The 10,028-nt window shown below is 49.9% G+C and overlaps 1 protein-coding gene across 1 annotated transcript in view; it reads left to right on the top strand.

Annotated features, from left to right (window-relative positions):
- The first annotated feature begins 2,438 nt into the window (after window positions 1–2,438).
- The window catches only part of ANTXRL (ANTXR like), a 58,447-nt gene continuing 50,857 nt past the window's right edge, over window positions 2,439–10,028 (top strand). The window contains exon 1 of the mRNA XM_074591510.1: window positions 2,439–3,327. Coding sequence (XP_074447611.1) covers window positions 3,167–3,327 — 161 coding nt within the window. The 5' untranslated portion in view covers window positions 2,439–3,166. The remainder of the gene's footprint in view (window positions 3,328–10,028) is intronic.

The raw sequence follows: 10,028 nt of genomic DNA, 5'->3' as shown, positions 1-10,028 counted from the left end.
GTAGCAAGGGGTAATTAGACGTTGTCACCCGCCTTACGGAGCTCGAATCGCTGTGAGAGTGCGCGGAGGTAACCTGTGTCCCAGCGTAAGATCCGCACCTTACGGTCAGCTCAGCTGATGGTTGGTTTGAGTTTCCTTCGAGCAATACCCGAGCGAATGAGCCCGAGCGCCCGGGCCACCGCCAGCCCCGGGGCTGCGACCCCAGCCCGGCTACGGCGGCGCCCCCGGCTCGGCCCGGCCACCCCCACCTTCCCGCTCCCCTCACCTGCATAACAGCACTGACCCCGCACACAACTCGCTCCGGTTTCGGACCTGTCAGACTTGCCCGGTGTGTGTGACAGCCACTGGAGGGGTCTTAACGCAGATCGGAAAACCCGTTTTGTTGAAAAGAGGAGGCTGTGGCGGCGGGAGGCGGCTCCGCAGGGGCTGCCCGCAGCCCCCCGCCCGGCCCGGCCCGGCCCTCCTGCAGAGCCCCCGCATGCCCCAGGATCTTTTTTGTCCGGCACTAGCCCTGGCGGTCGCTAGCCAGCCCTCATCGCGGGGGTGTCATTGCTTTTGCCCAACGAGCCTTAGAGTATGTCCCTCTCTCCGGGACCGCATACCGTTTGGAGAGGGAAGGTCAGGCAGCCTGCTCTCTCTGCAGTCACATGATTTATTAGTGATCAGAGAAGGGCAATGCACGTTACCAGAAAATAGTTACAGCCAATTTTTTCTTTGCAGCGCCTTGTTCTGTTTTGGAGACTCCCTTGAACTCTACCGCGTAATTTTACGAAGCGATCTGATATTCACGAAGCGCCCTGATATTCACGAAGCGCCGAGGGAAGCTGAAGCTATTAGCATTTTTAATTTCGTTTTGAAAGGCCGCGGAGGCTGCGGGGGAGGACGGCTGCCTGGGGCAGGGGGGAGCGAGGGCGCAGGGACGCGGCGCCGCCGGGGACGCTGCAGGCTGCGGACGCTAGTGGGCACCGCCGAGGCCGAAGCGCGGCGGAGCGGGAGGAAGGGGGATTCCTGCTGCCCAGCAGCCTCTTGCTCATTTTTTGTGAATGTCACCAGGGAGGATGTGGGTTTCTTGTATTTCTCCATGATCTAAGTAATCGCTGGGTCTCAACTGGCCAGCGCACAAAAACCTTTAAAGTGGTTAGCTCAAGCAGCGCATTCAACTTCTAGCTGTGCATAGCTAAAACTGGGCGAGCGGCTGAAAACCGGTGGACCCTCTAATCTTTTCTTGATAAATCCCCGACCGCCGCCGCGGTTGCATGTGTCTGAACTCGGTCCAGCACAGAAAGAGGGAACTGAACCCGAGATGCTTTCCCCGCAGCGCAAACTTCATTTCAGACCTGCGGGCGGCAAACCTACCCGCACAAAAGACGCGAGGGGCTGCTGCAGGCGGGGCACCGGCTCCGGCGGGGAAGGAGCTCAGCGCGGCGGGGGTCGGCGCGCCGCCTCCGCGCGTGTCCTTGTCGGGCGCAGAGCGACAGGGCCCGTCAGCTGCGTGGGGGCACCCCGCACATCTCCCGCAGAGCCGGCAGGGCCCGGGACAGAGCTGCCGGGCGCTGCAGGAGAACACCCCACACGCCGCAGCCCTTCCAGAGCCCGCCCGCAGGGCAGCGGGCTGAGCCCCACACGCGCGGGCCTGGCGCCCCCTCGGGTACCAGCTTCGTCGGGGGGAAGGAGGCGTCACTTTCAGCTGTTGGCACGTCGAAACGGCTCCTGGCCGGATGACGAGGACCCCAGCGAAGCGATGGGTGCTTGGGGGGGCTACTGCCCGATGGGGCAGCGTGCCAGCACCCCACGGGGGATGGATTCCCTCGACCTTGACACGCGTTCAAAAGCCTCCCCCCAAGAAAGGGAGAGAAACGTCTAGTCCCAACTCTGTCACGCGAAGTGACTCTACTCGCATCCCTCCCCGTGGCTCTTTTCATTAATTAGGGGCTGCAAAGGGTATGGGGGAGGGGGAAGCGGCTGGAAGCCACCAATTATTCAAACTTTGGAGACAGCATCCAGATGAGCTAGGTCAGCTCTTTAGGGCAGTGCTCTGTAACCTGCGTGTATCAGGCGGGGCATGGTTATGTTACTGTGCAAAGCCTCCATTTAGAGATTTCATTTCACCATTGCTCATTGCCTGCAGGATGTGTGCAGGCTCCAATGTGAGTCAACTAAGTTGTTTTTTTTTATCTCAGAAGAGAAAAAATTTGCTGTGGCATGAGAGGTCGTGAAAACCTGCCCGTACCCCCGCCCCCCGGGAATAAATTTCTTAATCGCACTCATCTCCTGCAATTAAATTTTTCACAAGTGCCCACTCGCGTCGTCCCCCCACCCCCGGTTTGTCACAGGTTTTTACAATGACGCCCACCTCCCACAGCAACTTCTCTCCGCCTCGGTGGCTATCACCCTTCAGCCCCGGTCGCCTCCGGAGCCCTGCTGCTCCCTGACTCTGCGGCCGAGAAGCAGAACAGGGTGCGCAGCGATGCCCCGGAGGCAGCCGGGCTTCCCCTGCCCGCGGCCGGGCCCCCCTGCCCCATTCCCCGCTGCTCTGCTCCCGGAGCAGCCCGCGGGGGCGGCTGCGCTCTCTTTCCCACCGCGGCTGCCAAGCGCCCCGCGGGCTGCCCGAGAGGGAAGAAAGGAGGGAGGGAAGGAGGGACACCCGCCCGCCCTGTGCCCGCGGGGGGCAGCGAGGCCGGGGCGCAGCGGTCCCTAACCTCGGTCCCCCGCTCGCAGCAGCCTTTCCCACCTCGGTATCCCGGAACAGGAAAGTCCCGGTTCAGCTTTCCCCCATAAGATCCTGTCTCCCTCCCCCCCGTTCCCCTCCCTCTGCCCCTTCCTGCCGCTGGCCCCGGCGAGAGGAGCCGCTTCTGGCTGTGCGGGACGGGGCTGAGCCGCTCGGGGCAGCCGCTGCGGCGGCGGAGCATGGGGACAGGGCTCTGGGGACCATCCGGCCGGGCTCAGCCCTCAGCCAGCAGTTCGGTGCCCGGCGGGTAGGGCTGGCTTGAGCCTGCAGGGTTGAGCTGAGATCCTGAAGTTAGGGTGGTTTGTTTTTTTTTTCTTCTTTCTTTTTTTTTTTTTTCCCCCTCCCCCCTTCTGCCCTCAGTGCTTCCGAAGAGCCCTTAAGGTCTGCAGCGAGAGAGAGAGAGACTGGGGGAGGAGAAAGAATTAAGTAAGGGAAAAGATGGCGAGTTGCAGGAGCAGCGTGGAGAAAGCAGCATTTTTGTGCTGCTTCTTGCTGGCGGTGGGGAGCCTAACCTCCTGCGCCCGGCTGGAGGAGGAGGAAGAGCAAGAAGAGCAGCGCTCCTGTCACGGTGCCTTTGATCTCTACTTCGTCCTGGATAAGTAAGTGACAGTCGCATTTAAAAACGTTTATTCACCCTTCAGTGCCTCCTTGCAGCAGCAGGGACGTGTTTTCCCTCATCTCAACGGGTGCCTTCCCCCACCTCCCCTGGTGCCAAACATGATGCGTGGGGCAGGGTCCTTAGTTTTGCTCCCCAAAACTTGCACGTTTCCCAAGCAGAGCATTTGGTGGGAGCACCGTGCATTATCCTGGCTTAGTTGCACATGCAAACCCGGGAAATCAGGTCTCCTTCAGGTGCGTGGGCTGTGGGCTTTGTATTTGAGGGGACGTTGGTCAATGTCCCCGGCACTCCTGGAGTTTGGTGTCAAGACTCGGGCTAAGCCTGAGGTGTCGCTTGTGGGATTTAGCAGCGCCAGGGCTGTGCAGACCTAAATAAAGTTAAGACTAGGCTGCTTGTGTGTAGTGGCTGGTTTTTTTTACAGACTTGCTGTAAGGTTTTATAAAACTTGTTTCTGCTCAACTCCTTTGGAATTGTCTAAACCTGTGTTTGAGTTACATCTATTAAAAGAGGTTGGCAAATACTTTTCTTTCATACTATGTTAGCGTAATTTAGGCACGGCCAGAGGGTATGGTTAAGCTCACATTTATAAGCATGTTATAGCAAGCCCTGGCAAAGTGAGCGGTAAACTGGTGCACCCACAGGTGTTTTTCAGAAGGCACAAATGTCTGTTGGTGCCCTGCTCCGGCTTGACAGTGAAGTAGGACAGCCAGGGGTTAAACTCAGGGAGTAAATTGTTCATCTCCCACATATACTCAGTGTGATGGTTCTGTTATCTAATACATCCTGGGTTACACATGTGACATGGTGTTATGAAAGACTGAAGCCGTTTCTTCGTCGTTCTTACCCAGGAACCAGGTGTGAAGCCTGTGTTGTATTGTTTCCCGGTTAGGAGAACTGTTCAGTCCATTCAGCTTCCTGCATAGCCTGCATGAAGCACAAAGCCGTTTTAGAACAAAAGAATCTGAAGACCAAAGGCATTCTGACTTTCTAAAAGATGCACTAACACACCATGTGGTCATTGTTTTTGTTTATTTTTTCACTAAGAACTTGTTCTTGAAATAACTTTAATGTCTAGGAAGAGCACTGTGGGGGGCTAGTGTTACTTCTTAAACTCATTCTTGCCAGGCTTTCAAGAAGTGACTGGTACTGTTGTTATGCTCACTTCTCGTACTGAATCCCCTGTAACAGTAAATGTTGGTGATTGCAATATGGGTTCTGTGACATGGTCACTGTCTTCTGCAGTGCGACTTCCTTGTTTACAGTGTCAGTGTGTACCCATAGCAATCACTACGCTGCACTTCTATGCTACTTTTCATCTGTAGATCAGAATGCACTTTGCTGGGGCAATTGCTATTAGCGCTCATGTTGGATTTGGGGAAATTGAGGCAAAGAAGAGAGTGACGTGCTCAGAGTTACTGATATGTCAAGCAGTAGGAAGTTGGTTGTGTAAGCAAGTTCCTCTAGTATTGTGGACATGAAATCATACGTTTTCTTTTAGCAGGCTACAAGTCTTGTATCTTGACTCAGGTGCTAACCACTCAGTACGGCGGTCCACTGGAGACCAGACCTGATTATGGTTGAAGTAAAAGTCATGGACTTTGGTTTCAGTGGGAAAATTCTCTTTGGCTTTAGTCACAAACTGAGTCTTTCTAACTTTCAAGAGTTATAACAAAGAGTTCCTCTTTGGTAAAAAGCTGTCAGAAAAGTTACTTGGGCCCCTGAGTGGTTTTAGAATCCATCCCTGCTCCTACCAAGTCTGTGGCAATGTGGTGGCAAAGCTGCTTTTGGCCTCAATGAGATTGCATTACAATCCGTATGAGTAATATTAGAGTGCCAGATCTGAGGAGCCATAGGTCCCATGCTGGCTGAGGGTGTATTTAGTCCCAGCTGTATCCCATGACATCTGGCACAGCACAAGGAGCTTTATGGAGGCAGGGAGGATTGACTGCGTGAATAAACTCTGTATCTTGGGACAGTTCATCAGTAAGGAGCTAGATAATCCATTAGTGTTGAGAAGGGTCAGGGTATTCCTGGTAGGGAGAAGGCAGGAAGCCAGTCAGAAGCAGGTGGTTAAAACTGAAAATGCAGTGGACGCATTTTTCTTAGAATTCTATCCATGCTGATACATATCTGGGAAGAATTCTGGCTCTAATTTCTAATCAGAGAATCCCCAGAAAAACCCAGCCCTATACACCACAGAGTATCCCCAAATGGCCTGGGAGTTTGCCTCCCTTCATTGGTGCCTCCCCTGTCTGGGGTTAGATGCATTCAGTCTTCATTAGCTGTCTAACAATGGGATTGAAGCATTGGCTCTGTGAAAACTCCAGGCTTTAATCCTGTGACCCTGTAGTTTGCTCTTCAGCTGAATGACAGGCTCTGTCGTTCTGACATAAAGTCAGCCTGGGTGAACCAAAATGACTTTAAATCTGCTTTGCTTTGCTTCCCCATAAAAGATGTAATCTTGCATCAGTAGGAGGCAAATTGGAAGAAGACAACAAACCTTTCCCCTTATGCATCTAAGCACTGTGTGTTACTGCAATGACTTTATTGGGGCATGATTTTTTTCTTTTCATTCTGCCAGGCAAAGTCTGTGGGGATTTAATCCTGCAGGCAACAACCATCAGATGGAAAAGATCATCTGCTGGTGAAGTTATCGTTATAATATATATGCTGCCAATTAGAAACTCACTGATTTCTTACAGTTTTTATCTGCCTGAAGTTGATTGCGGCCCTTAATGTTAACTCCATGGGATAGGCAAGATCAGAGCAGTGGAACTAAGCCTTGGATGCCCAAGAAGCTGGCACAGTGAAAAGGAAAAGCAGCGTGTGTGGGAGGGAGACCTGCCACCATCCTCCTTAGGATTGTCTGACCGTTCCAGGGCCACGTTAGGACTGCCTTGTCCCTGGGGGTGCTTAAATGAGCAAATCTCTTGAAGCTAGGAGAACTGGACGTTTTCTGGCTGTAGAGACAGCTGCCCAGAGCCTGTAATCTTGTGCTGTCTGTATGTCAATACTTTGAGTTATGCAGGCTTGAGCTTATTTGGAGGTGTAGCGGAAGACTTTGAAGTATCATACTGAAGCAGCAGAATTTTTTCTGTTCGCAGCTAAGCCACTCCCTCTGCATGAGGTAAGGCAGTATGCGGTGCAGTTGGTGCACCCATCTCTCTGATGGCATGTGGTAAGATCAAGTCGCAGGTGATATCGAAGATCTCATGTTTGCCTTTGAACAAGCACAGCTCTTAAGCCCGGCATAATGGATAGCCGAGTAGTTCTCACTTGCTTTGGTTGCTTCATTTGCTTTGGTTGTCCAGGTGCATGAAGAACTTCTTTCAGTCCCATCCCAAGCTGCCAAGGACAGGTCCTCTTAGGGATTTGATTGCTTGACTGTCAGGTCTTGTAGTGACATCCTTGTACTCGAGTATGTAAATAACTCCCTTTCATCCCTGCCTTGCTGCTAACATCCAGCTGTTGTTTGTAATCATATTGAAATGCACTTGCACATCAGAAAGGACGACTGACCTCTAGTGTTTTCTAATTATAACAGTGCCCGATAGCATAGTTATGATTGTTTATTAGTGGAACAAATAGAAACCCTTTTAAAGTAAGGACTTATAACTGCCACAAATACCTGCTGTTGGTGATGTTTGACACGACAGATCTGAGCTGCAGAGCTTTCTGTATTTACCAAATATGAAGAGATTTCTTTCATTATTTTTTGACTGTAAGACATGATGGGAAATGGGGGGTGGGAAGAATGTGAGATAGTTAAAAGTATTTTCTCATTTTTCCTGCTGGGATGTTTGCTAAGAGATTGTTTGGATTTTGAGGAAAAATGAGCTGCACAGCCTTGGGAAAATGTTTTCTTTTTCCATGGCAGCGCAAATGTCTTGAGCAAGGCCCTGCTTGATTTTTGGAGCAGTGATTATAACACTTTTTGGGGGAGAAGCTGGCCTAAATACCCTTTTGCTACTCCTCATCTTCCCCTCGAACTTCTGGGTAGTCCCTCTTTATGGTATTCCCATTTCTTGGGCCCACAACAGTATTTCCTTTCACATCAGTTTTGCTTTGACTCCTGTGCTCCCAAGAGCATCCCTCTCAACAGCAACTTTGGTAAAGACATCAGTACGATGTGGCCAGCCTCTCACTTATAATCCATTTTCCAGCTGCCTCTCTTTTTAAATTTGGTAAGCCTCACCCCAGAGGTGCATGTCACTGGTGGGGAAGACCACAACCTCTGATTAGATGGGAAATTAGCTACCCCATCTCATCTCCTTCCAGGTTTGGTTTTTGGGTCTGTGCCTACCTCCCAAACTTCCCATGAAAAGCCAGTTTTGTGGGAGAGGGAGGTGTCGGGAAGGAAACAGGTTGATACTTCCTAATTCACTTCAGGAAAGCCAAAAATCCATCAGAACAAAAGGCAGGCATTTCAGGAGCTGCTATTCTGATCTCTACATACTTTGTTTTTTCATGACATGCCATATTTAAAGCAAACAAAGAAGAGAGTTTGGTAAACATGTTTTGTCCCCGCCACACTCCCCCCAATGATTTCCTTGCCAATGACTTGAATGAATTTAGCGCTTGTGAATTACAAGTATTAGCAAGAGCAAATATTTTTGGCCTTAGGCTCTCACTGTATCCCTCTGCCTCTCTTCCGGCAACCACATAGTCCCAGCCCAAGAGTGTTAGGATGGAGCTGGACCCATGGGAACTCAGCACGGAGAGGGAAGCTGCTTATCTCGGTCCAGTGCTGTTTTGTGCACTGGTTTTATGCAGTGCATGAGGAGGGGAGGAGTGTGGCTAACAACATTGTTGTGGTTGGAAATCACACTGCTGGCAAAGATAGGTGCCTGAACACATATTCTGTCACCTAACTTAATTGCTTTTGAAAATCTTGTATTGACTGACAAACCACTGCCAAACTCCCTTTTCTGTAAGCACGAGTATCTACCTACTGCAGCCAGACTTCAGTTCATCTTAAGATGTAGGACCTGGTGCAGGTCAGTTGCCTGTTGAGATTGAGAGGAGTTGCTGTCTGAACAAAAGTATCAGCTTTGTTCCTTAGATGGCATTGATTATTATGCATGTATATTAAAAATGGTTGTGTCTGTCTATCTTCCTCCTTTGCTGTCTGACTTTTTTTTTTCCCCCTTCATAATGTAACCACATCATCTACATGACACCTCTCAAGCTCTCCAGCTGCCTGTAAGCAATCTTCTTTATTGTTTTCAAAACATAATCTGTTGGTATTTTGCCTTTGCATGTTTCTTTGTTGTGGTTATATCACAGTCAGTGCTGTGATTTTCTTACAACCAGGTATAATTGCTTGGAATGTTCCAAAGCAAATTTTTACTCAGCTTCAGACATACCTATGTTATTGGAACCAGGTTTTATTTGTTTGTATTTTGTCTGATATTATTCTGCCAGATTTGCCTTTTGGCAGCAAAAAATGTTCAGGAAAACCAATTCTCCTTCCTTCTGCCCCAAGAAGAAAATTCTTTATAAAACACAAGGCAGAGCTAACGGGTAGTGGTTATTTGACATAGAACGTGTACAGTTAACGGGAAGAAAAAGCCGTGGCAGCTTGTCATTTGCAGTCTATTTATGCATGTAACTAAATCTGATTTATTTGGGGCTTGAGCCAAGGAAGTAAACCGTAAGATTCCCCCTGACCTAGGATTTTTGTTTGTGTGTGCTCAGTGATTGAGAATTTCATTACTTTTGTCTGAGCTTGCAGGCCAAATGCTGGTGTGAAGTGTGAGTTTGTATGAGGCGTAGTATGACTGAACCTTTTCATCTCAAATGCGGAGAAGATGAGTTGACTCTTGTGAGTTATTCACAGCTCAAGAGTTGTATCTCCCTGCTCCTAGCTATTATTTGAGCCTTGTTAAGCGTGACTGGGACTGAGTGCCCTGCTTTGCTCCCCGAGTTTTGCTAAGAGACTGGGATGCTGAAAGGGCGTCTTCCAACTCTGACACTGCGCAAAGCAGCTCTGGAGCTTTACAGGGGGAGCTGAAGTGGTTGGATGCAGTCTGAGCATCGCTTCTGAATTTCACTTTGTGCTCTTTTATTGGCAAAAGCTATAGCAAGAGCTATAGCACTAGGTGGGCAGGACTTGTGGGTTAGACGGATTACTGTAGGAGCAAAGGGAAATGTTTTGAGACATGACTTACAGAAATCTGTAATGTTGCTGAAGACTTTGTCAGTAGTTTTATATGAGGAAAATGCTATCTATAAAATTAGTGATTTTTGTCATGAAACCTTACTGGATTCAAGTACTTTGTGTCCTGGGTTTGGGGTGCTGGCCTAGACCTAAAATCTGTTTTCCAGTCACTTCTCTGCATCTTCCCCTCCACGTTCCATCCCTTGTCTTGTCCATTAATATCACAAGTACTCTGAAGGAAGGACTGTCTCAGAATCGCTGCCTCTGCCAGTGTTTCTAATTGCCTCTGGAGCAGATAATATAAACTAGTCCTTCCTTGCCTGGATGAATCACCCAGTCAAGGTCCCTTCCATGCTTGCAAGAAGCATTGTTTGGGAGAGGAGGATTCTTGTCACTTTGAATGCTCTGCTGTCTCAGAAGGGAGCAGAGGGCTGGATGAACATGCGCGTGCGTGTCTGAAACCACAATAAACTAGATGCCCCAGGGTTTGCTTTTATTGCAGAGCAGTTATTAACCATGTG

Source organism: Larus michahellis, chromosome 6 (assembly GCF_964199755.1).
Source record: "Larus michahellis chromosome 6, bLarMic1.1, whole genome shotgun sequence".
In the NCBI taxonomy this organism is placed as follows: domain Eukaryota; kingdom Metazoa; phylum Chordata; class Aves; order Charadriiformes; family Laridae; genus Larus; species Larus michahellis.
The sequence above is the reverse complement of the archived record's forward strand: the minus strand, read 5'-3'. Positions and strand labels throughout refer to the sequence as shown.